Here is a 27,101-nt window from a genome sequence, read left to right as displayed (position 1 = left end):
CTGTCCTAAAATAAATTTTATACTAGGAAGCTTTCAGATAAGGGAACATCAGAACTGTGTCCCAGATAAGCAGTAGTGAATATTTTCATGTATAAAAGTTGCTACAGGTTAAAATATACTTTTTAGAAAGTCCATGTCAGAGAATCTTAAAAAAAGATTATGGCCTTGAAAGAGGATTGGGATTCGGTTTCTACAGCATTTTTCACAGCTAATATTTTCTATGATTTTTCTCCATCCATCTCACAGGGAAATCCTACCTCTTAACCACCGTAAAATAAACACGAACATGTAAAATTAATATATGCACACGGGCAAGGGCTAGGTCAAGAGGGCTGTAGCAAAATACAAAAGGTTGGTTTGTTGGAATTTTGAGAATATTTGTGAAGTACTGTGTTTTTCCTCATGTTATTCTACTACTGTCAGTGCAAAAACAAAATACAAAGCTAACTTTTTCATCTATTTTTCATTTATAAATTCTTACCTTATTTCCTTATGTAGCTTAGCAAGTCGATCAGCTTTCCGGGCAAGAATGAAGCTGGAGAGAGAGGTTACATTGAATGATCAGGTTACAGCTGTTTATCTTAAGAGCTGCCCTTTCTTTCTGAAGTATTCTTAACCTGTAGCTATTCAGCATGAAATGAACTCTCTCAGACCCTCCTCCTCTACTAGGGCAAATGCCATATTGTCTTTGGTCTGCCTGTGTGTCCAAAACCCCTGCTAGGCTGTGATCCCCTACACGACAGGTGACCTCCTATTCAATATTTTACTTCTAAAGTTTAACATGGTTTTTGGCATATAGTAGGAAATCAAATGTTGAATGAATGAATGTTGTGCTAAATGATTATTCTGGTAATGACTGTTGCCTTCTGCCAAATACTTTATCAAAGCTGGAAAAACAAATATAAACATGTGTCTGTAGTGGAGGCCACGGTGGGCCCCCCAGGCTCCCTTTGGGACCAGGCACTCGTTACTCTTACCTCACAGCTGAAACCTTCCCCAGTAATTGGACAGGGCAGCAGAGAATGCCTCGCTCAAGGTCCCACCCCTCCCTAGAGTTGTTCTGACCTAGATGCGGTTGAAGACAACTCTGAAGGGCCACCCAGCTCCAGAACTTCCAAGGGAATGGCAGAGGCCTTTGTTGGGACAACATTGGAGCTCAAGTTCCGCATAATCCTTCTGCCATAGGTAGTCATCCCCAGAGCACTTCCCAATAAAGTTCCAGCACCCAGATCTCCAGCTCTGAGTCAGCTTCCCTGGAAACTGACCTAATATAGTCCCCAAATAAAGTAACTCAATAAAACTCAGTTATAACCTGCCTGCTCCCCTTTAATCAAATATATTCTATTTATTATACTGATATTACTAACTGCATGTATATTTAAAAGAATTGAATTGTGACATGAAGTCCTTAGTTATACTATTATTAGAAAGCTTTCAAAAATCCAAATGAGCTAAAGGACAATGAAATTATTTTTCCATTAAAAAATTTTTAAATTTGTATTTCTTTTATTCAAGACCAAAAGGACAGGTAGATCAGTGCAAAAAACAGATATTTCCTCCTCTCCCTACCCACAAATTAAAGTGTTCCTCAAATTGGATTGGCAGTTCCTTTAGGGCTGTTATTTGAGATCACTCTGAGAAGCAAAGATGTATGTTAATGTAGAGAATAGTATTTCAGAGAAAGCTGTGGACTATTTAGGAAATCTGAACTATTGAACTTTATGGGATATAGTCATAATTTTGCATGATTTAACACCTCAAGTTATAGCTTGTTATTAATTATTTTAGTTAGATATAGCTTGTTATTAATTATTTTAGTTAGATTCTGGGTTTATGCAAGAATCAGTAAGTTTAGATGTATATAGTTTTTTTTAATCATCAATGTCTGATAAAAGATTAAATGATTTATCTGAAAACATTTTTAGTCAACTTGTCTTGTATACTTTTTACAGTTCCCTTCCCAAAGGGCAGTTAGTGTTGGTTATTTCTGTCAAATCTCAAGTCATGAATGAAATAATCTCTTTGATCTAATCCCAACTATGGATAAATAATCTTTAACTTACTTTGGTGTTTTATTGAGGAAATTAAACATGCTGGCTTTGTGTTGGAAACATTTCACAGTTCTAAAGTACAAGGTCCTTTCTAGTTTCCAAAAGTTTATTACAAACACAGTGCTGGGCAATTACCACCCCTATCTTCAAGGTTTTCGTGGCTGTGGCCATCAGCAAAGAGCAGGGTGGAGGTAAGTGTCAAGATGAAAGAGATTAGAATATCGCTTTCTAAGAATTGCCTAAATAACTCCATTAACACCTGGAAGGTTATTTGAGCCCTAACCTAGTTAATAATAAAGCTGAAGAAAGCCCAAAAGCATTGTACACATAAAAACTTGCACCCACAACCAATGCTCAATAAATGGTAGCTTTAATTTTTAACACTACATCGCCAAGTTAAGAAACAGATTATTTTGCTATTCTCCAGTTTCCAAGGAAACTCTCATCTTCTATACTTGGTCCTCTACAACCAATTATTATTATTTTATATTTGTTTTAGCCCCACTGTCCACAGAACACAACCGTTTAACATTTTCCTTTTATACTATTTATCTTAAGTAAAATCATTAAAATATTGAGTTCCACTTCCAAAAAAAAAAAAAGAAAGCCCAAAACAGCAGAAGACATCACTATCACTATATCTAACTCCCAGGGCAAGAAAAACATCAATGCTCTTCCATTCATAGTTGGATTTGTCTTAACCGACATTCTCCTGAAACCTGTACCTGAACCTCCTGCTTTTCTCTGGCATATTTAGAAGATGATGTCAAACTACCCAAACAACCTATATCCTTTTCTGCCCAATAGGGTTAGAGATGAAGAGGATGTGTTATTCCAACAGTCATTATGTTGTAAGCACCTGCCTTTCGCAGGGAGGCTGGTGTTCTTATATGTTACAATGATAGAAGTGGTTATAAAATGTCTCGTTAGTAACCAGCAGCACAACCTGCTTTCTAACTTCCCTGGGATGTGGGTCTGCTCCTTTTGCCTTTGTAATTTTCCTTCAATGACATGATGTGCATGAGTTCACCTTTCCCTCTAAGCAAGAGCTATGCATTTCCTAGGGGTAAAGGGGAGACCACTGGTCTCTAAAAGTCACTTGATTGCTACTGAAGCTATGTTCTTTTGTTATAGTGTGGTAGAATAAATCGCCTTTTATTTGTACAGTTTTTGAGGAGGCCAAAAGGCAGGCAAAAGGGAGGCTGTGGAACTCCTTAGCAATTCCTTTGTGGGGACCCCACTTCCTTCTCTGGACTCCCCAGCCCCCATCGAGTAGGACAGCTATGTGCCGGAATGAGAAGAGAGGGGAAAAGCTCTCATTTTCCCTACACAGAACCAGGCCCTGGGTCATCCGCACACTTTAGAGGTTAAGTGAAGCACCACTGGTGAAGGATAACTAGAGTGACCCACCAGAAAAACTGCCATGCCATCCAATCAAGGCCTGGCTCAATTCTGAACTGGGCCTCCTAATTGGTCAGCTGTCTTATATCTCAGGGTAACAACTAACATTTGCTATGTAGCAGATATCTGGAATGGAGAAAAGGATAAAACCGAGAAACCCCACATTTAGAATGTTTTTATAGAATAAAGCGGTTAGTTCTCATTTCAGAATGGCTGCGGACATTCTGCCTGTAGGCAGGGGTGGCTACCATACTGCCTGTCTAGCTGCTTTTTTTCACTCCATCCTCAACACGTAAGCTTCGTATGAGACAAAGACATACATGGGTACAAGTTCAAAATGGTGTCAATTTTAGCAAAGTTTCCCAGTATTCTTGTGCTACATACGAAACATTACTGCAATATTTTAACACATGGAAACATTATATATTTTGATAGCATTATTCATCATTGCTTGAACTTAATTCCAAAGTAATATACTTTGACAGCATCCACACCAATACATCAACACAATTTGGAAAATGCAGAACAGCCTGCTCTAACCTACCCCATGATGGCAGGCAGTGACCCATCTGGCTTGGTGTCATCCAAGGTTATTGAAATTGGGGCATCTTCATCTTCAATGATCATGCAGCCACAGTAATCTTAACCAGGAGAAAAATCAATGGGAGATCGAGACCAAGCTCATCAGAGACACCCATACACACATAAATATATATAAACTATTTTTTAAGAGGAAGGCAAAACTTAAACTCTTGGTCTTGGCCCCAACCCTACATGTTATGTCTTGTTAAATACACACACTGAATATATAAGGATGTCTATTCACCCACAGACAGAAAATGACCCATCTCCAGCACCTTTACATAAAGGGCTTATGACCAGCCAAATGCATGACAAAAATGGTAAGATGACCCTGGCTCCTAGCATACATGAGGAAAGAGAAGGGCTGCATTGGAGGGAATGACCCAATCCAGGGAAGAGGTGGGAGGAGGGAATCCGATGAGTATAACCAGAATGCTTATCAACAGTAGCCACCATATCTGGGCAGCTTTCTAAGTCCAAGATCCTGCCTCATTTAATTCTCACAACACCTTAGTGGTAGGTATTACTGTCACCACTTTACACCTACAGACTGATGCTAGCAAGCAAGCGAAGTCCTGGAATGTGTAACTTCAATGCAGTGCTCTTTCCATGGTGCCTGTTGACCTCACTCTGCTCATAAAAAGTAAGAAGCAGGACAGATGCCGGGAGTCAGGGCAATGGTGGCCTTATGACTGATGTGATCTCCTTCTTCCCTCCCATTGCCAACAAGTGCTCTTGGGGTCATTATGTGTGGCCAAGGATATGAGGAAATTGACAGACCAAGATTTCTAATCCTTTTTCTACCAGTTTGAAAATACTTTGTTTCTGTTCAATACCTTCTGTTCAATAATCCTAAAAGAGTGTGATTTCTTCATATAATACAGTTTAAACATGAATAATAGCAGCCTACCCTTCTTCTTCCAGAAGGCCTCCTTGTAATACATCATGCACTTAATGATAGCTCCCATTGGAAGACGCTGAATTAACTGGTTTCTCTCTGCTGGAAGCTCTGGTCTGAAGTGAATCTTGGCAGTCAAGGTCGGAGGGATCGCATTAATTACGTATTTGCACTAAAACACACACAAGCAAAATATTACCTCAAATGTGAGCTGCAGTCTTTGTGGCAGGCACGAAAAATCATCTTTATCACTTCTAAACAACATTGAGCAGTAAAAACATACAAAATGAGAAAATGAGGCAACTGTGAGGCAACAAAACAGATCAAGGTAGGTCAACCAAGGCTGGTAATTTGGAAGACTGAGGCGGAAACATGTCAGCATTAATTATGCTACTGCTTGAATTATATCTGGTTAGAAGCTGCAAAAGACACAAGGCCTATTTACTATATGCTCCTTTTGACTAAACTGAGTTACCTCATAATGTTCATGGTTCAGTGTCTCTATGATGATGTTGTCACTTGACTGGTCAACATGAGTGACAGGATGGTTCAGCTTCACTTGGTCTCCAAGGAGGTCCATTATCCGTTCGCTCACTTGACCAGATCCACCTACAAACTTCCGTTCCTACAGGAGGAGGTAGGTAAGAAAGGAAACATTATGAAAGCCCAAGGAAGGAAAATCCTATTGGCTACTGATTAGAAAACCTCCAGAAAGTCACAGGCCACGCCTCCAATGTCTGCACACTTAACTGTCAGAAGAATTCATTAGGACAGAGGCAGAGTTGACCAAGACAATTCAATGATCATTCCCTGCACAGCTTCTGGCAAAGAAAAGCCATTACAAGTTTATAAAAATCACAGAACCCGAAGAAATGTTCCACTATGCCAATGCTGCCCTGACCAAGTGGGAATATCAGCAAGTCTGTGGGCTTCAAATGCCAAAGAGTGCAGGGTGTGGAGGGAGCCCTGAGAAGGGGCAGGCACGGGGCTTATTCCAGAGGATGAAGTTTCTAATTTCCTTTGATTCCTGTAGTTCTGGGCTGAGGTTGTCCAGGCAGGTAAGGATGCAGATAGAGCCATATTATAGACAAAGTTACAGGGTGCTTTTAGGGATAGTCATGTCCTACTAGTCCTACTAGTCATCACCAAATGATGTTCTAAGAATGGGAAGAAGGGCCGGGTGCGGTGGCTGTACTAAAATTACAAAAATTAGCCAGGCATGGTGGCACGTGCCTGTAATCCCAGCTATTCGGGAGGCTGAGGCAGGAGAACCACTTGAACCCAGGAGGCGGAGGTTGCAGTGAGCCGAGATTGTGCCACTGCACTCCAGCGTGGGCAACAGAGCTAGACTCCGTCTCAAAAAAAAAAAAGATTAGGAATATCAGATCTTGAATAACTTTTTGCAAAACTATCTGGAAGCTTCAAGGCGGAGGCAGAGGGTGAAGGCTAAGCATCTGCTTGCTCCTTTAGATATTGCTAAATAGTTCTCTTGAGCGGCCCTTATAAGACCAGAAGTGCTCTACCCTCTGCCTTCTGCTACGATCACCATGGAAATGTTTCCAGCTTAATCTAAGAAGGTAAGTCCTTAACACAATGCTTTTGGTAAGAACCAGAAGGATATTTTTAGCCTATTATAGAAGATTCTTTTTTTTTTTTTTTTTTTTGAGACGGAGTTTCACTCTTATTGCCCAAGCTGGCATGCAATGGCGCGATCTTGGCTCACTGTAACTTCCGCCTCCTGGGTTCAAGTGATTCTCTTGCCTTGGCCTCCCGAGTAGCTGGGATTACAGGTGCGTGCCATGACACCTGGCTAATTTTTGTATTTTTAGCAGAAATGGGGTTTCATCATGTTAGCCAGGCTGGTCTCAAACTCCTGACCTCAGGTGATCCACCCGCCTCGGCCTCCAAAAGTGCTGGGATTACAGCTGTGAGCCACCGCGCCCAGCCAGAAGATTCCTAACAGATTCCTCAATCATACTCCTCCAGAAAACTGCATAAGCAGCCACGCAGTGATTTTTGCACTTTTGTAACTGGCTACTGTTTTAATGACAACACCAAAGTTCTTTATAAAAAATATTCCTGGCTAGGCATGGTGGCTCATGCCTGTGATCCTAGCACTTTGAGAGGCTGAGGTGGAAGGACTGCTTGAGCCCAGGAGTTTTAGACCAGCCTAGGCAACAAAGCAAGACTCTGTCTCAAAAATTAAATTAAAAAAAGGAAAAAAAATTCCCAGAGTGGTTCAGACCTAAATTCATGATTTGTCTTTCCTCGAGAAACCCAGACCATTTAACTTATAATCTGGTCTGTTTTCTAAGAGGTACTTTGAGTTTTAATGCGGTGGAAAGACCATGAACTGTTTCTGTCTTGTTCACTGTCCACCCCTCCAGGTCTAGTATTTGTTGAATTAAATTACAGGATAAGCCTAAGTTCTTTATAAAAATATTGTGACCATGATTTGAGATTAATCATCTGAACCATATTTTCTAAAAGGTCATGTAGAATTTGGCTAGAAGTATCCTGGCTCCTCTGAATGAAGGACACAAATATCAAATGTGAATCAAAATACCTCAGAAAGTAAAATACTGGCTAAAAGGAGTAATCTGTCATCTCTGCCTGTAGGTAAAGACATTTAAAAAATGCAACTGTCCTGCGTTTGTCAAGGCTAAGGGTCAAATGGGCAATGAGTCTTGGTGTCACAAGAACTTGGGGATTTCCGGTGATCTCCTCAGGAGAAGAATAATTCACTTGGCAGAGAAAAACTCTATACCTTGTACTGTGCACTCAGAATTCGGGAACTCAGAGAACTTAAGTTAGAAGTAAACTGCTACTAATTAAACCTCATACCATCCAAGCACAACATTTATAGAACAGAGATACCCATTCTCTTTGGATAACAGAAAGGGTTGAAGCAGAGAACCTCAGAGTCTGGGGAATTAGGATTCTGGCTTCGCCATGTGTCCAGCCAATGAACGAAATGAATTCACTTATTAATAAAGGAAATGATATGGAAATTGGGCAAATTCAAGTGGGTAGCAAAAAATAAGAATCCAAAAGGCAGAATTTACTATTGCAAGAGTGGCCATAATCACTTGCATGAATTAGAAGGAAGAACAGTCACTTCCCTTCTGTAACAGTTAACATAAAAGAATCACTCTGATAAACAGATGGGACAGAAACCTTGTGTCTGGAACAGAGATGATTTTAAGTATAATAATTGTACAATTTCTAGAATTTTTTGGAAATTATTTTAGGAATTTAGCTTCTCCTACATAAACGGCCTAATTTTACCTGCCACCAAAAGGAAGGAACTTAATTCTCAAAACCTAATTAATTCAAAAGGAAACATTCTTTATCTGTGAACTCCTTTTCAGGAGTGACAAAAGGAAATGAGAAATTTTTTTTTCAGAAAATCTTTTGAGATCACTTCATGCTGCTAATTATTCATGTTTCAAAATACTGAAGCAACTATTAAAGACACTGCCCTGGGAGAAAGCAAAATCACAGATGAAGCTCTTGTTTCAGAACAGACACATACACACCATACCTGGCCGCCATTGGTGACAGAGAATATCCGAGTGGTGCCCCCGCACTGCTTCACATACCACAAGAACCACAGGGCAGACACTTCGTGAGGCTCAGAGGTCACATTGATATTCACAAAAAGATAAGCAAACCGCCTAGCAGTCCTGTTCATAGAACAAAAGTGGAAGTCAGGTGTCAATATGTACAGGAGTCAGAGAATGTCATGTTTTTACAACACTATTTAGTGTGTTCAGAAAGTTTTTCTGTTGCAATTGAAAAAAAACTCTCAAGGATTCAATTTCTGAAGGAATGCATTCTTTAACTCTTGGAGAAACTAACATTTTCTCCTGCTTAAGAAATTATGAGTTGAAAAGGAGCCAAGGGTCCAGCAAGACAGCCAAACAGAAACAGCTCCAGTCTGCAGCTCCCAGGGAGATCCACGCAGAAGGTGGGTGATTTCTGTGTTTCCAACTGAGGTACCTGGTTCATCTCATTGGGACTGGTTGGACAGTGGGTGCAGCTCATGGAGGGCAAGCCGAAGCAGGGCAGGGCATCGCCTCACCTGGGAAGTGCAAGGGGTCGGGGGATTTCCTTTTCCTAGCCAAGGGAAGCTGTGAGAGACTGTCCCAGGAAGAACGGTACACTCTTGCGCAGATACTGCGCTTTTCCCACAGTCTTCGCAACTGGCAGATCAGGAGATTCCCTCCGGTGCCTGGCTCAGTGGGTCCCACACCCAAGGAGCCCAGCAAGCTAATATCCATTGGCTTGAAATCCTCGCTGCTAGCACAGCAGCCTGAGATCAACCTGGAATGCTCGAGCTTGGTGTGGAGAGGGGCGTCCGCCATTGCTGAGGCTTGAGTAGGTAGTTTTATGCTCACAGTGTAAACAAAGCCACCAGGAAGTTCAAACTGGGCGGACCCCACCACAGCTCAGCAAGGCCTACTGCCTCTCTAGATTCCACCTCTGTGGGCAGGGCATCTCTGAACAAAAGGCAGCAGTCCCAGTCAGGGACTTATAGATAAAACCCCCATCTCCTTGGGCCAGAGCACCTGGGGGAAGGGGCAGCTGGGGGTGCAGCTTCAGCAGACTTAAATGTCCCTGCCTGACAGCTCTGAAGAGAGCAGTGGTTCTCCCAGCACAGTGTTTGAGCTCTGATAACGGACAGACTGCCTCCTCAAGTGGGCCCCGACCCCCGTGTAGCCTGACTGAGAGACACCTCCCAGTAGGGGCCAACAGACACCTCATACAGGAGAGCTCTGGCTGGCATCTGGTGGGTGCCCCCCTGGGACGAAGCTTCCAGAGGAAGGATCAGGCAGCAATAGTTGCTGTTCTGTAGCCTCTGCTGGTGATACCCCAGCAAACAGCATCTGGAGTGGACCTCTAGCAAACTCCAACAGACTTGCAGCTGAGGGGCCTGTTAGAAGGAAAACTAACAAGCAGAAAGGAATAGCATCAACATCAACAAAAAGGACATCCACACAGAAACCCCATCCATAGGTCACCAACATCAAAGACCAAAGGTAGATAAAACCACAAAGGTGGGGAGAAACCAGTGCAGAAAGGCTGAAAAATTCCAAAAACCAGAACGCCTCTTCTCTTCCAAAGGATCACAACTCCTCGCCAGCACGGGAACAAAACTGAACAGAGAACGAGTTTGATGAATTGACAGAAGTAGGCTTCAGAAGGTGGGTAATAACAAACTACTCTGAGCTAAAGGAGCAGGTTCTAACCCAATGCAAGGAAGCTAAGAACCTTGAAAAAAGGTTAGACGAATTGCTAACTAGAATAACCAGTGTAGAGAAGAACATAAATGACCTGATGGAGCTGAAAAATGCACCACAAGAACTTCGTGAAGCAGACACAAGTTTCAACAGCTGAATAGATCAAGTGGAGGAAAGGATATCAGTGATTGAAGATCAACTTAATGACATAAAGTGAGAAGACAAGATTAGAGAAAAAAGAGTGAAAAGAAACAAACAAAGCCTCCAAGAAAAACGGGACTATGTGAAAAGACCAAATCTATGTTTGATTGGTATACCTGAAATTGACAGGGAGAATGGAACCAACTTGGAAAACACTCTTCAGAATATTATCCAGGAGAACTTCCCTAACCTAGCAAGGCAGGCCAACATTCAAATTCAGGAAATACAGAGACCACCACAAAGATATTCCTCGAAAAGAGCAACCCCAAGACACATAATTGTCAGATTCACCAAGGTTGAAATGAAGGAAAAAAATGTTAAGGGCAGCCAGACAGAAAGGTCGAGTTACCCACAAAGGAAAACCCATCAGACTAACAGCGGATCTCTCAGCAGAAACCCTACAAGCCAGAAGAGAGTGGGGGCCAATATTCAACATTCTTAAAGAAAAGAATTTTCAACCCAGAATTTCATATCCAGCCAAACTAAGTTTCATAAATGAAGGAGAAATAAAATCCTTTATAGACAAGCAAATGCTGAGAGATTTTGTTACCACCAGGCCTGCCTTGCAAGAGCTCCTGAAGGAAGCACTAAACATGGAAAGGACAAGCAATACCAGCCACTGCAAAAACATGCCAAATTGTAAAGACCATTGACGCTATGAAGAAACTGCATCACCTAGCGGGAAAAATAACCAGCTAGCATCAAAATGATATGATCAAATTCACACATAACAATATCAACCTTAAATGCAAATGGGCTAAATGCCCCAATTAAAAGACACAGACTGGCAAACTGGCTAAAGGGTCAAGACCCATCGGTGTGCTGTATTCGGAAGACCCATCTCACATGCAAAGACACACATAGGCTCAAAATAAAGGGATGGAGGAATATTTACCAACCAGATGGAAAGCAAAAAAAAAAAAGCAGGGGTTGTAATCTTAGTCTCTGATAAAACAGACTTTAAACGAACAAAGGTCAAAAGAGACAAAGAAGGGCATTACATAACTGTAAAGGGATCAATGCAACGAGAAGAGCTAACTATCCTAAATACATATGCACCCAATACAGGAGCATCCAGGTTCATAAAGCAAGTTCTTAGAGACCTACAAAGAGACTTAGACTCCCACACAATAACGGTGGGAGACTTTAATACCCCACTGTCAGCATTAGATCAACAAGACAAAAATTAACAGGGATATTCAGGACTTGAATTCAGCTCTGGACCAAGTGGACCTAACAGACATCTACAGAACTCTCCACCCCAAATCAAGAGAGTATACATTCTTCTCAGTACCACATCACACTTACTCTAAAATGACCACATAATTGGAAGTAAAACACTCCTCAGCAAATATAAAAGTACAGAAATCACAACAAACTGTCTGTCAGACCACAGTGCAATCAAATTAGAACTCAGGATGAAAAAACTCACTCAAAACCGCACAACTACATGGAAACTGAACAACCTGCTCTTGAATGACTACTGAGTAATTAACAAAATGAAGACAGAAATAAAGATGTTCTTTGAAACGAATGAGAACAAAGACACAACGTACCAGAATCTCTGGGACACATTTAAAGCAGTGTGTAGAAGAAAATTTATAGCACTAAATGCCCAAAAGAGAAAGCAGGGAAGATCTAAAACTGACACCCTAATATCACAATTAAAAGAACTAGAGAAGCAAGAGCAAACAAATTCAAAAGCTAGCAGAAGACAAGAAATAACTAAGATCAGAGCAGAACTGAAGGAGATACAGACACAAAAAACCCTCCAAAAATATCAATGAATCCAGGAGCTGGTTTTTTGAAAAGATCAACAAAATAGACCACTAGCAAGACTAATAAAGAAAAGAGAGAAGAATCAAATATACACAATAAAAAAAGAAAAAGGGGATATCATCACCAATCCCATAGAAATACAAACTACCAACAGAGAATACTATAAACACCTCTATGCAAATAAACTACAAAATCTAGAAGAAATGGATAAATTCCTGGACACATACACCCTCCCAAGACTAAACCAGGAAGAAGTTGAATCTCTGAATAGACCAATAACAGGTTCTGAAATTGAGGCAGTAATTAATAGCCTACCAACCAAAAAAAGTCTAGGACCAGACGGATTCACAGCCAAATTCTACCAGAGGTACAAGGGGGAGCTGGTACCACTCCTTCTGAAACTATTCCAATCAATAGAAAAAGAGGGGATCCTCCCTAACTCATTTTATGAGGCCAGCATCATCCTGATACCAAAACCTGGCAGAGACACAACAAAAAAAGAGAATTTCAGGCCAATATCCCTGATGAACATTGATGCAAAAATCCTCAATAAAATACTAGCAAACCAAATCCAGCAGCACATCAAAAAGCGTATCCACCAAGATCAAGTCAGCTTCCTCCCTGGGATGCAAGGCTGGTTCAACATATACAAATCAATAAACGTAATCCATCACATAAACAGAACCAATGACAAAAACCACAAGATTATCTCAATAGATGCAGAAAAGGCCTTGGACAAAATTCAACAGCCCTTCATGCTAAAAACTCTCCATAAACTAGGTATTGATGGAACATATCTCAAAATAATAAGAACTATTTATGACAAACCCACAGCCAATATCATACTGAATGAGCAAAAACTGGAAGCATTCCCTTTGAAAACTGGCACAAGGATGCCCTCTCTCACCACTCCTATTCAACATAGTATTGGAAGTTCTGACCAGGGCAATCACACAAGAGAAAGAAATAAAGGGTATTCAATTAGGAAGAGAGGAAGTCAAACTGTCTCTGTTTGCAGATGACATGATTATATATTTAGAAAGCCCCATCGTCTCAGCCCAAAATCTCCTTAAGCTGATAAGCAACTTCAGCAAAGTCTCAGGATACAAAATCAATGTGCAAAAATCACAAGCATTCCTATACACCAATAACAGACAGAGAGCCAAATCATGAGTGAACTCCTATTCACAATTGCTACAAAGAGAATAACATACCTAGGAATCCAATTTACAAGGGATGTGAAGGACCTCTTTAAGGAGAACTACAAACCACTTCTCAACGCAATAAAAGAGGGCACAAACAAATGGAAGAACATTCCATGCTCATGGATAGGAAGAATCAATATCACGAAAATGGCCATACTGCCCAAAGTAATTTATGGATTCAGTGCTATCCCCATCAAGCTACCACTGACTTTCTTCACAGAACTGGAAAAAACTACTTTAAACTTCATATGGAACCAAAAAAAGAGCCCGCATAGCCAAGACAATCCTAAGCAAAAAGAACAAAGCTGGAGGCATCACGTTACCTGACTTCAAACTATACTACAAGGTTACAGTAACCAAAACAGCATGGTACTGGTACCAAAACAGATATATATAGACCAATGGAACAGAACAGAGGCCTCAGAAATAACACCACACATCTACAACCATTTGATCTTTGACAAACTGACAAACACAAGCAACAGGGAAAGGATTCCCTATTTAATAAATAGTGCTGGGAAAACTGGCTAGCCATATGCAGAAAGCTGAAATTGGATCCCTTCCTTACACTTTATACAAAAATTAACTCAAGATGGATTAAAGATTTAAACGTATAACTTAAAACCATAAAAACCCTAGAAGAAAACCTAGGCAATACCATTCAGGACATAGGGATGGACAAAGACTTCATAACTAAAACACCAAAAGCAATAGCAACAAAAGCCAAAACAGACAAATGGGATCTAATTAAACTAAAGAGCTTTGGCACAGCAAAATAAATTATTATCAGAATTAACAGGCAGCCTACAGAATGGGAGAAAATTTTTGTAATCTACCCATCTGACAAAGGGCTAATATCCAGAATCTACAAAGAACCTAAACAAATTTACAAGAAAGAAACAACCCTATCAAAAAATGGGCAAAGGATATGAACAGACACTTCTCAAAAGAAGACATTTATGCAGCCAAAAAACTTATGAAAAAATGTTCATCATCACTGGTCATTAGAGAAATGCAAATCAAAACCACAATGAGATACCATCTCATGACAGTTAGAATGGCAACCATTAAAAAGTCAGGAAACAACAGATGCTGGAGAGGATGTGGAGAAATAGGAACGCTTTTACAATGTTGGTGGGAGTGTCAATTAGTTCAACCATTATGGAAGACAGTATGGTGATTCCTCAAGGATCTGGAACTAGAAATACCATTTGACACAGTAATCCCATTACTGGGTATATACCCAAAGAATTATAAATCATTCTACTATAAAGACACATGCACACATATGTTTATTGCAGCACTGTTAACAATAGCAAAGTCTTGGAACCAACCCAAATGCCCATCAATGATAGACTGGATGAAGAAAATGTGGCACATATACACCATGGAATACTATGCAGCCATAAAAAAAGGATGAGTTCATGTCCTTTGCAGGGACATGGATGAAACTGGAAACCATCATTCTCAGCAAAGTAACACAAGAAGAGAAAACCAAACACCGCATGTTCTCACTCATAAGTGAGAGTTGAACAACGAGAACACATGGACACAGGGAGGGGAACATCACGCACCAGGGCCTGTCAGGGGATGGGGGGCTCAGGGAGGGATAGCATTAGGAGAAATGCCTAATGTAAATGACGAGTTGATGGGTGTAGCAAACCAACATGGCACATGGATACCTATGTAACAAACCTGCACGTTGTACACATGTACCCCAGAACTTAAAGTATAATTAAAAAAAAAGAAATTATGAGTTAGCTCCAAGTATGCTCATCCAGGTTCTCTCTAAGCATCAATAAGCTTCTTTCAATACTCATCCTCTCCTCTCCATCTTCATTGCCACAGCCCTAGTCCAGGCTACCAATATGTCCAGGCTATAGCAGTGGTGGCTCCTACTTGGTCATCTTGCATCTCCTCTTGTATCCTCCACACTATAGCCAATGAGGGCTTTTAAAAGTGCCAAACTCAAAAAACCCTCTGCTTAAAACCCTTCAATGATCTTCAGTGGAGAAAGGACAAATATTCAATGTGGCCAATAGATCCTGCACTATCAGCCTCTAGACCAGTCCTCCAAACTCCCCTTATACCACTTGCTCTTGTCATCACTATGGTCCAGCTACACTGTCCACTCAATTGCTCAAACATGCCAATATCCTTCTCACCTCAAGGCCTTCACAAAAGCTTGTCCCTGTCCTCTATGCCTAGAAGATTCCATCACTGTACATCATCTACCCGTCCCTGTCTCCCCATTCCCCTGAGAACTTTGAGTCATTCTTGAAAGATACCATTCTCCCCACATCATCCAAACTTTCCTATCTCCCCACGTACCTGTGGGTCATTTCTGGAAGGTAGCATCCTGCCACACACCATTGACTCTTCCTGTCTATCCCCTACTCCTCTGGTTCATTTCTGGATGGTACCATTGCCCCGAAAACATACACCCTTCCCTGCCTCCCCTCAGCAGTTATGTCTCATTCCTAGAAGACAGTATCCCTGCAAACACATTTTCTATCTTCACATGTCCCCACTGACTCTGAAAGTCATTCCTAGTAGATACCATCTGCCTACACCATCCAATCTTCCTATTGCCACCCTAATACTATGGGTGATTTGGGGATATCATTACCTCCCCCCTCCCCCACCCCACAACCAAATTCCACCTTCACCATCTCTTCCAGAGCCTGTGTCACATTCCCGGAAGATATAATTCCCCCAACACTATCTAATCTCCCCTATCTCCCCCGTGCACCTGTGGGCCATTAGAGGCAGATATCATCCCCTCCACACCATCTACTCTTGCTGTCTCCCCTCTAAACCTATGGCTAATTCCTTGAATATACCATGTACCAACACTATCCAATCATAATGTCTCCCCTCAAGCCCTCGTGGCTCATTCCTGGAAGATGTATCTTGCTACAGCATTCCTGTTTCCTGTTTCCCCCATTCCCAGCTATGTCATTCCCGAATACCACCCCCCACAACATCCATCCTTCCTGTCTCTCCCTACCACTTCCCATGTGGCTCATTCCTGGAAGATACCATCTCTCTAAACCCCTGTCTCCCTGTATCCCTGTGGGTTGTTTCTGGAAGATACCATCCTTCCACACCATCTGCCCTTCTTGTCTCCCCAGCCACTGCACCTGTGGCCCTCTCCAAAGCCAATCCACCCTGTCTCCCCCTTCTCCTGTAGGTCATTCCTAGAAGACACCATCCCCCAACACCACCCACCTTTCCTGCCTCCCCCAGTCACCACCTGTGTGGTTCATTCCTGGAAGATACCATATTGCCACACCATCCAACCTTTCTATTTCCCCCCTACTCCTGAGTCATATCTGGATGATACCACCCACTCCCTAAGACATCTACCCTTCCCTGTCTCCCCGCAGTGCCTGTGTCACGTTCCTGAAAGATACTATACCCCTACACAGAACTATCTACTCTTCCCTGTCAGTCATTTTGTTAGATAACATCCCCGGTCCTGTGTCCCCGTCGAAGCACCACCAGTGTGGTTCATTCCTGGAAGATACCATCCTGCCACACAATCCAACCTTCCTGTTTCCCCACTACCCCTCCGGGTCATTTCAGGATGATACCGCCTCCTCCCCAAAATGTCTACCCTATAGTGCCTGTGTCATATTCCTGAAAGATACTATCCCCTCTTACATTATTTACCCTGCCTTGACTCCCTCTGGGATCTCTGAGCCATCCTGGAAGATCCCATTCCCCTACCTCATCCATCATTCCCCCGCTTCCCCAATTCCGTAGTTCATTCCTGGAAGATACCATCTCCAATGCAACATTCATCCTTCTTCTCTATCCCCTGCCCTGTGGGTCATGCCTGGAAAATATCATTCTGTCATACCCTACCTGTCTCCCATCTACCCCTGTGGTCCATTCCTGGAAGACACAATTCCCCCAAAACACCCACCTGCCAGGGTTTATTCCTGGAAGATACCATCCTGCCACACCATCCACCCTTCCGGTATCCCCCGGACCTCTAACCACCCTTGTGGCAGATTGCTGGAAGATACCATCTCTCTAAACCCAATCCTCTGTTACCTACTGCCCCTGTGGGTCACTCCAGGAAAATACCATCCACATCCACCTTCCATCCTGTCTCCACCCCCACTACTGCCAGTGTGCCTCATTCCTGGAAGATACCATCTTGCCACACCATGCAACCTTCCTATTTCCCCCTACCCCTCTGGGTCATTTCGAGATGATATAACCACATCTACCCTTCCCTGTTTCCCCACAGTGACTATACCACATTCCTGAAAGATACTGTCACACCTCCCCCAACACTTCCACCTTGCCTTGTCTCCCCCTTTCCCCTTTGGGTCATCCAGGAAGATGCCATCTCCACATACCTCTTCCTGTGTCCCCCCAGGCACCACCAGGGTGGCTCATTCCTAGAAGACACCATCTCTGAAAACACAATCCACCCTGTGTCCCTCTGCCCCTTTGGGTCATCCCTGGAAGATACCATCGTGGTCATCTTCCACACTTCCTGTCTACTCCCTCTCCTCTGGGTCGTGGATGGAAGTTATCTCCCCCACCACTCCCAACCCTTTGGGTCACTACAGGAAAAACCATGCCTGCCAACAAGCCAATGTTCTCGCATCCCCTAGCTCCTCTGGACCATTCCTGGGTGGTACCATCCCACCCCACCATCTACTCTTCATATTTCCCTACTGCCCCTGTGACTCATTCCTGGAAAATATATCCTGCCACACCATTCATGCTTTCTCTCTCTGCCCTGTCCCTCTGGATCATTCCACAATGATACCATGCCAGCCAACAGCCCCCTGATGGTCTCCCCCACCACCCATAGTGTGGCTCATTCCTGGAAGATACCATCCTGCCATGCCTTGCAACCGTTGTATCTCCCCACTACCCCTCTGATCATTTCGGGGTGATACCACACCGTCCCTAAAACATCTAGGCTTCCCTGTTTCCCCGCAGAGCCTTTGTCACATTCCTGATATAACCCCCCCAACACTAATCCTCTGGCTCATTCCAGGATGATATCATCCCCCCACACTTCAACCCTTCCTGTTTTCCCCCACTACTACCCAGGTGTCTCATTCCTGGAAGACACCATCTCTCTAAACCCAATGTACCCTCTCTCCCCCACTACTACCCAGGTGTCTCATTCCTGGAAGACACCATCTCTCTAAACCCAATGTACCCTGTCTCCCCCTGCCTCTGTGAATCATTCTTGGAAGATACCATCCACCCATACCTTCTGCCACCCCCACCACTGTCATTTGGCTCATTTCTGGAAGATACCATCCTGCCACACCATCTAACCATTCTATTTTCCTGTTATCCTCTTGGTTATTTTGGGATGATACCACCTTCTTCCTAAAACATCTACCCTTCCCTGCCTCCTTGCAGTGCTTGGTTCACACTCCTGAAAGATACTATACCCCTTATATTATCCAGTCTGCCTTGTCTCCCCCTTGGCTCTGTGGGTCATCCTGGAAGATACCATCTCCCTACCTCATCCATCATTCTCCCCCTCCCCAAATTCTATAGCTCATTACTGGAACATACCGTCTCTTCTACTGTATCCATCTTTCCTGTCTACCTTCTGCTCTGTGGGTCATTCCTGTAAAATAACATTCCGCCAAACCATCTACCCTACCAGTCTTCCCTCGACCCCAGTGGGTCATTCATGGAAGATACCATGACCCCCACAACCCCACCAGTGTGGCTCAATCCTGGAGGATACCATCCTGCTGCACCATTATCATTTCCTGTCTTCCCCATCCCTCTGGGTCATTGCTGGAAGATATCTCCATCCACAATGTCTACCCTTCAATTTTCCCCCATGACCCTGTGGTTCATTCCTGGAAGATTTCATTCCACCAAACCATCTACCCTGACTGTCTTCTCCCACACCTGGGGCTCATTCCCAGAAAATATACCCTGCCACACCAGTCAGGCTTCCTGTCTCTCCCCTATTCCTCTGGGTAATTCTTGAATGATATCATCTTGAAGGATAACATCCACCTTTCTTGTCTCTTTCCACCACCACCAGTGTGGCTCATTTCTGGAAGATACCATCCTGACACGCCATGCAACTGTCCTATTTCCCTACTATTCCTCTGGGTCATTTTTGTATCACTCCCTCGCAAAACATCTACCCTTCCCTGTTTCCCCCCAGAGACTTAGTCACAGTCCCGAAAGATATAACCCCTTCAACACTATCCACCCTGTCCTGTTTACCCTTACCCCTGAGGGTTATCCTGGAAGATACCATTTCCCCCCACCATCGCTCATCTTTCTTACTCTCCCAACCTTGTGGGTCATACCTGGAAAATACCATCCTGCCTCACCTTAACCACTTTGTGTCTCGCCCCATCCTTCTGTGTCATTGTTGGAATGTATTCCCCACAACATCCACCCTTCTTATCTCCCCCCAACCCTTTGAGTCACTCCAGGAAGATACCATGTCCCCAGTCAGGCCAACATTCCCTGTGTCCCCTTAGCCCATGTGGGTCATTCCTTGAAAATATATCCTGCCACACCATTCATGATTCCTGACTCCTCACTACCCCCTCTGGCTCATTCCTGTATGATATCACTTCCACAATATCCACCATTCCCATCTCCCCCCACCACTACCCTTTTGGCACATTCCTAGGAGATACCATTTGCCTAAACTTATTTCCCTGACTTCTGTGGGTCATTCGTGGAAGATACCATCCACATACACCCTTCCTGTCTCCCACCCCCACCACTGTCACCGTGGCTCATTCCTGGAAGATACTATCCTGTCATTCAACTATCCTATCTCCCATCTACCACTCTGGGTCATTTGGGGATGATACCACTCCCTCACCAAAACATCTACCCTTTCCTGCCTCCCTGCATTGCCTGTGTGATATTCCTGGAAGATACTATTTCCCCTACATTATCCACTCTGCCTTGTCTTTCTTTTGGCTCTGTGGGCCATCCTGGCAGATCCCATCCACCTAGCTCATCCATAATTCCCCTCCTTCCTCAATTTTGTAGTTCATTCCTGGAAGATACCATCTCCTCCATACCATCCATCCTTTATATCTACCCCCTGCCCTGTGGCTCATTCCTGGAAAATACCATTCCACGAAACCATCCACCTACCTGTCTCACCCCAACTTCGGTGGCTCATTCCTGGAAGATACTATCTTCCTACACCATCCACCTTTCCTGTTTACTTAACCCCACACATTCTGAAGACCATTCTTAGAAAATATCATCCTGCCTCACTATCTTTTCTTCCTATCTCCCCCTACCCCTTTGGGTGATTACTGGAAGATATCCCCTTTCACAACCTTTACCCTTCAGGTCACCCCCTTGCCCTTGTGGGTCATTCCTGGAAGATACCATCTCTCTATACCACCCATCTTCCCCTGCCACCAACCGTGTGGCTCATTCCTGGAAGATACCATCCTGCTACACCTTTCTAAACCCTCTGGGTCATTTCTGGATGAGACCACCTCCTCCACAAAACATCTACCCTTCTCTGTGTCCCCACAGTGCCTGTGTCACATCCCTGAGAAGTAACATGCCCTCCCCCTACAAACACACTATCCACCCTGTCCTGTCTCCCCCCTTGGCCTTGTGGGTCATCCTGGAAGATACTATCCCCACCCTTTCCGTGTCCCCGAAAACACCACCAGGGTAACTAATTCCTGGAAGATTCCATCTCTCTAAACACAATGTACCATGTTTTCTTCTGCCCCTTTGGTTCATTCCTGGAAGATACCACTCCATCAAATCATCTATCCTACTTGTCTCTCCCAACTCTTGAGGGTCATTCCTGGAAATACCATCCTGGCCACCTTCCACACTTCCTGTCTCCTCCCATCTCTTTTGGTCATTGCTGGAAGTTATCCGCGGCCCAATATCCACCCTTGCTGTCTCACCCCTGACCCTTTGGGTTACTCCAGGAAGAACCATGCCTGCAAACAAGCCCATCTTCCCTGCATCCCCTAGCTCCTGTGGACCATTCCTGGAAGGTATATCCTGCCACACCAGTCATGTTTCCTCTCTCTGCGCTACTCCTCTGGGTCATTCCTGTACAATCCTATGAGTCATTCTTGGAAGAAACCGTGACCCCTCACCATCCACCCTTCCTTTCTCCCCCCTACCACTGCCAGTGTGGCTCATTCCTGGAAGATACCATCCTGCCACACCACCAAACCTTCCTATGTACCCTCTTCCCTGTGGACCATTCCTGGAAAATTCCATTTTGCCAAATGATCTACACCACCTGTGTCCCCTCTACCCTTGTGGGTCATAACTGGAAGAGACCATCTCCCTCACCCCATCCACCTTTGTATCTACCCCTTGCCCTGTGGGTCATTTCTGGAATACATCATCTTGCCTCACCATCTATGTTTCCTGTCTCCCCACCATCCCTCTGGGTCATTGCTGGAAAATTCCCCTTCCCCTAAGACATCCACCCTTCTGGTTTGGGTAATTCCTAGAAGATACCATCTCCATCCACACAAACCAACCTTCCCTTTCTCTCCCCAGAGAGAAATAGCTGGAAAATTTCATTCTCCCCACCCCACCCCCGCCCCATTTCCCCACCACACACACACACTACCTAATGTTGCCTGTTTCCCCTTGACTCTGTGGGCTATTCCTAGAAGATACCATACCCCCACAGGGATCCATTCTTGTTCCCCACTCCCTAACACTGTGGGGGCATTCCTGGAAGATGCAACCAGGCCACACCATTCACTCTTCCTATCTCATCCCTGCCTTTGTGGCTCATTTCTGGAAGACATATCCTGGTGATACCATCTACACCTCCTGTCTCCCCACTACACCTCTGGGTTGTTGGTGGATGATATCCCCGCAACATCCATCTTTCCTGTCTTCCCTTTGCCCCTTTGGGTCATTCATAAAAGATACCATCCCACCACACCATCAACCTTTTCTGTCTCCCCCACTATCCTGGTGGTTCATCCATGGCAAACACCATCCACTATACTTGTCTCCCCTCTGAACCTGTGGATCATACCTGGAACATACTATCTTCCTACCCCATCAGTCCTTCCTATCTCCCCCTAATCCCTGTGGCTCATTCCTAGAAGACAAAATCCCCCAATGCCATCCACCCTTCCAGTCCCCATCTCGCCTTGTTTCTGTGGGTCTTTCCTAAAACACCACCCATCTTTCTCCATTATCCCTTTCTGCCTTCTTGCCCTTGTGGGTAATTTTTGGAAGATATCATTCCCTCCTCCCACCACCACTGTCCAACCTTCCCTCTCTCCCTTTGACACTGTGTGTCATTCTTAGATCATACCATCTGCCCCACTACTATCAACCCTATGGGTTACTCCTGGAAGGTACCATTTCTACCACACCATCCACCCTTCCTGTCTTTCTCCTGCCCCATGGCTTATTCCTGGCAGATACTATCCCCCCAACTTCATCCACTCTTCCTTTCTCTCTCCTGTCCCTGTGTGTCATTCCTGGAAGATACCATCGCCCTACACTGTTCACCTTTTCTGACTCCCCCCTGCCCCGATGGCTCATTCTTAGTTAATGCACTAACTCCTTAGTTTCAGGTTAAAGATTTCTTCATCAAAGAATGCTTCCTTTACCCTCAGACCATGTAAGGTTCTGCCTGTTACAGGAACTCTCCTAGCATTATGTAATTGTGTTCAAGGTCAGTCTTGCCTGCTAGAAAAACATAAACTCCATGAGGGTAGGGGCTATTCCTAAGAAGTTCACCCCCATTCCTCAGTGCCTGGTATGGTGCCTTCACATAGTAAGCCCCACATAAACTAATAACACATGGTCTAATTGAACATTTTTATTACTACAGACTAGCTTTCCTCTCATTTCCTAGTATTCTACATCTATATGGGATTACCATTTTATTTTATTTTAAGTTCCGGGGTACATGTGCAGGTTTATTAGATAGGTAAACATGTGCCATGGTGGTTTGCTGCATCCATCAACCCATCACCTAGGTATTAAGACCCACATGCATTAGTTATTTATCATGATGCTCTCCCTCCTCCCACCACCTGACAGGCTCCAGTGTGTGTTGTTCCCCTCCCCGCATCCATGTCTTCTTAATGTTCAATTCCCACTTATGAGTGAGAACATGCGATGTTTGGTTTTCTGTTCCTGTGTTAGTTTGCTGAGAATGATGGCTTCCAGCTTCATCCATGTCCCTGAAAAGGACATGATTTCATTCTTTTTTATGGCTGCATAGTATTCCATGGTGTAAACGTACCACATTTTAAAAAAATATCTTTTCAAACTGCTTTTGTAGGCAACCTTTCAATAATATGAAAACACAATTATTGATTTTATTGCAGATCACACAATGCTTTCATTAAAAGAAGTTCTACTTCATTCACCCACTTTTCTTAATTTTTAGATTCAGTTTCTGTTCTAACCTACTTTGAGGTGCCCTCAACATTGCTATTGACTGAAAGATTACTAGGTTTCCTCTTTTTTTCTGTAAGTTGTTAAGAAAAGCACTGCAGTTCAAGGCAAGATATAAAAGACGAGAAGGGAAGATAAAAAGTAAATTTTGAATGGTCAAGTCTACTTACTTTGTCCAGCAGATTTTGTCAATGAGCTCTTTCATGGTCATTTTGTCCCATTCGTCAGCATGTTGAGCCTCCCAGGGTGCATCATTTGGAATCTGTAGAGAAAGGAAGTCCCCTCTCAGGTTTGATGGTAACTGCCACCTCTTCTCGGGAAGGCCCTCATGAAAACCTCTGAAAATGGGTCTCTTGGTCTCTGTGTTGAAATGTGTGATTGGCATAGAATTCTATATAGAGACAGGGAGTGGGGTAGAGTTCTTTGGATTCTGTGTCCTAATGCCATTGCCAAAACAATAATAATAGTGATAATATTATATATGTCTATGTACAAATTTATATGTAATTATTATAATGATGACAATTATCATCATCATTGTTATTGAAAGCTAACACCCATTTTATGTCCCAAATTGATATTACAGAGCCTAAGACTAAGTAAAGAAGCTTTGGGGCAGCAAGTCCTTCTCTCCTTTACTATCTAAAATGGCATTACAGACAGACAGACAACTGTAAGTAGAGATACTTGGCAAAAATATGTCATATAAATGCTCAGTAGCATAGAGTTGAAGGCACACAGGCATTTGTATAAGAGAGTGGGTTGGTATGCTGGTTCCCTTGCTATGAGGTCTTGAAAATTACATAATCTCTGGGCGCTCATTTTTCCCATTTGTGAAGTGGAAATACGACCAACTTTGCAGTTTGGGTACATTGGAAATGATATGCATTGGTGTCCGGAGCAATGTTCCCTGCACTATGGAAGGATATTAAACAGTTGCCATTGTTATTTCAGTAATGGGTCATGCGCAAACTGAACACATATTTTACCTCCTTCCCCATGTTATCTATTGTCCGCCACAGATTATTGTAATCCAAATATGCAATGGGATTCCATACTGGTGGAAAGGCGCCCCGAAATGGATATGTTTTCCCCTAGAACATAAAAGCAAACAGAATCAATCAAAAAGAGTAATACCTTAAATTTGAATGGTGTTCTAAAACAACAAAAAAGCAACCAACCTAAGACTTTCAAAGTAACCAGACCCTCTACTGTGTCAGAAACATTCCCTTTGATGGAAACTGAATACATTATACCTATACAGGCCCCAATTTAATAAAATGTGCAGAATCTCCCTGGTGCTGTGTTGGCTGGTTTTAATTTACAGTAAATAATAGCTTTAAATTTATTTCTATTTATTTGGAAATTATACATAAATAAAGGTAGCACATCCTAGTATCTAATGCTGGTGCTACAATATTCTCAACTCCTGAATTCCCATCTAATCTCTTGAGAAAGCTGTTCCCACTTAGACGAGAGCAGGATGATGACGTGGAGGACTGTCTTTAGACCACATATAGGACAAGAACAGCAAAGGGGAATGTCTTATACTGTGTTTTAAACTCTACAAAGGCTTAATAAAGACTGGCTAGACTACAGACTATGCCTGATGTAAAGAATCAGATTATTAGCAGTGTGAAATATCAGGCACTTGCCACTGTGGGCCTGCCGAGCATCCATTCCCCTTTCCTGGTAGTATCCTGGTTTCTTTCTGGGAAATTGCCTCTCTTCTTTTCTGTATAGCTGTGTAGGGAGAATGGTCCCAGCTACCAGCTCCCATTACAGAAAATGATAAGTTAGATTTTTTTTTTTTTATCTCTACACCCCTACCCCCAGCTCCTGGTATAGCCTGGCTGTGAGCCTGTTATCTGAGCTTGGCCAGTCATACACTCTCAGAGGACTCTGACCATGGAGTGGGTCACCCACATAGAGAAGAAAGTAGACTGTGGGTTTTCTTTCCCCATGGCCAAGTGCTGAGCAGATGCTTCCTGCTACAAAGACCATGGCTATGGTTCCTGCCCCTAACTTGCCAGAGCTCTCATGCTCTTTGCTCATCCTCAAGTGTGGTCCTCCAGCCTCACATCAGTTCTGTAGGTCCTCTCATTTCCTTTCAGTACATTCCCTCTTGTTAGCCTGAGTTGGTTTCTATTGCTTGGTACCAAGACCTCTAACATGAAGATGGCTCATTCATTATTAGAAACCATTAACTTCATTTCATTGTGTAACAGCCAAAGTGCTAAGAGAAGCAAGGGTGAGTAGAGGTGAGTCCCTAGGAAATAGACCAGAAATAGGTAGTTTATAAGGCCTTATTTGCTAATTTCTTTTACTTTAAAAATCAATGTCTTGTAAATGTTCATAAGGCCAAAATCTTTTCTACCAGTATAATTTGCATGATAATTTGATTTTTTAAATCAAAACATTTACTTGTAGAAAGTCTACTGCATGCACTGCAGAATACTGAAAGCTGTATTGGATTTTTTAAAGGGCTAAAACAAAACTCCTGACCATCAGGGCAAGGTCACAAGACATCACAAGCACGTGTATGCACACCTCCTAACTGAGTAAGAATATATGGCAGCCATTAAGTGACAGAGAAGTAATTTTCCCTTCCACATAGCAAATTCAAATAACCTTGGCAGAATATGTGATCTCGTTTCTTATCTGAAAATGTTATGTTGTAACGCTGCAATACAACTTTTTGAGACTCCAAATCCTTTATCATCATCACCACCATCATCACTAACATTTATTGAGATCCTTCTCTATGCCTGACACTGGCTAAAGTCCTTCATATGCATTATCTCGTGCAATGCTCACTCCAACCCTGTGAAGGCAAGCGCTATTGATATTTCCATTTTATAAATAAGGAAACTAAAGCCCAGCAGCAGTAGCTAGTACATCATAGAATGGAAATTTCCTGCTCCCAAAGCCTTTGCTCATAAAACATGCTTTCCTGCCTCCTATACAGTTGATGGAATGTGGAGATAGGTTTGTTCTAGAGGCATTTTTAAACTTCCAACTTTTTCTTTCCCAAAAGAAAGAGAACTTTGAAATGTGAAACTTAGAAATCTTCCACATGTACCTTTTCTGTTTCTAAGGAGTAAAAATAGAGACTTAAGAAGCTTCAGGGGTGGAAGATGACCACTGAGGGAACATAAACAGCTTTGGAAAATGCTAATACATACTCTGAGAGAAATGGGCAAAGATATTTTACATAGAAAACAAAAATAGCTATGGAGAAGAGAGGGGCTGAGGTTAAGTAATAGCTCAGGGGCAGCCTCAGAGCAGCTGGTCCTTGTTATAATTCCTCCTTTAACTGAAATCTGGAAAAATC

At 43.1% G+C, this 27,101-nt stretch overlaps 1 protein-coding gene across 1 annotated transcript in view; it reads right to left on the bottom strand.

Moving 5' to 3' along the window:
- Positions 1 to 27,101, bottom strand: part of MAOA (monoamine oxidase A) — a 92,969-nt gene that overhangs the window by 10,067 nt on the left and 55,801 nt on the right. Inside the window, exons 4-10 of the mRNA XM_003808376.7 lie at positions 24,757 to 24,861; positions 23,938 to 24,029; positions 8,477 to 8,618; positions 5,408 to 5,557; positions 4,945 to 5,104; positions 3,997 to 4,093; positions 482 to 535 (exon numbers count right to left, since the gene is read on the bottom strand). Coding sequence (XP_003808424.2) covers positions 482 to 535; positions 3,997 to 4,093; positions 4,945 to 5,104; positions 5,408 to 5,557; positions 8,477 to 8,618; positions 23,938 to 24,029; positions 24,757 to 24,861 — 800 coding nt within the window. The remainder of the gene's footprint in view (positions 1 to 481; positions 536 to 3,996; positions 4,094 to 4,944; positions 5,105 to 5,407; positions 5,558 to 8,476; positions 8,619 to 23,937; positions 24,030 to 24,756; positions 24,862 to 27,101) is intronic.

Source organism: Pan paniscus, chromosome X (assembly GCF_029289425.2).
Source record: "Pan paniscus chromosome X, NHGRI_mPanPan1-v2.0_pri, whole genome shotgun sequence".
Classification (NCBI taxonomy): Eukaryota; Metazoa; Chordata; class Mammalia; order Primates; family Hominidae; genus Pan; species Pan paniscus.
This window is presented reverse-complemented; position numbering and strand designations above follow the sequence as displayed.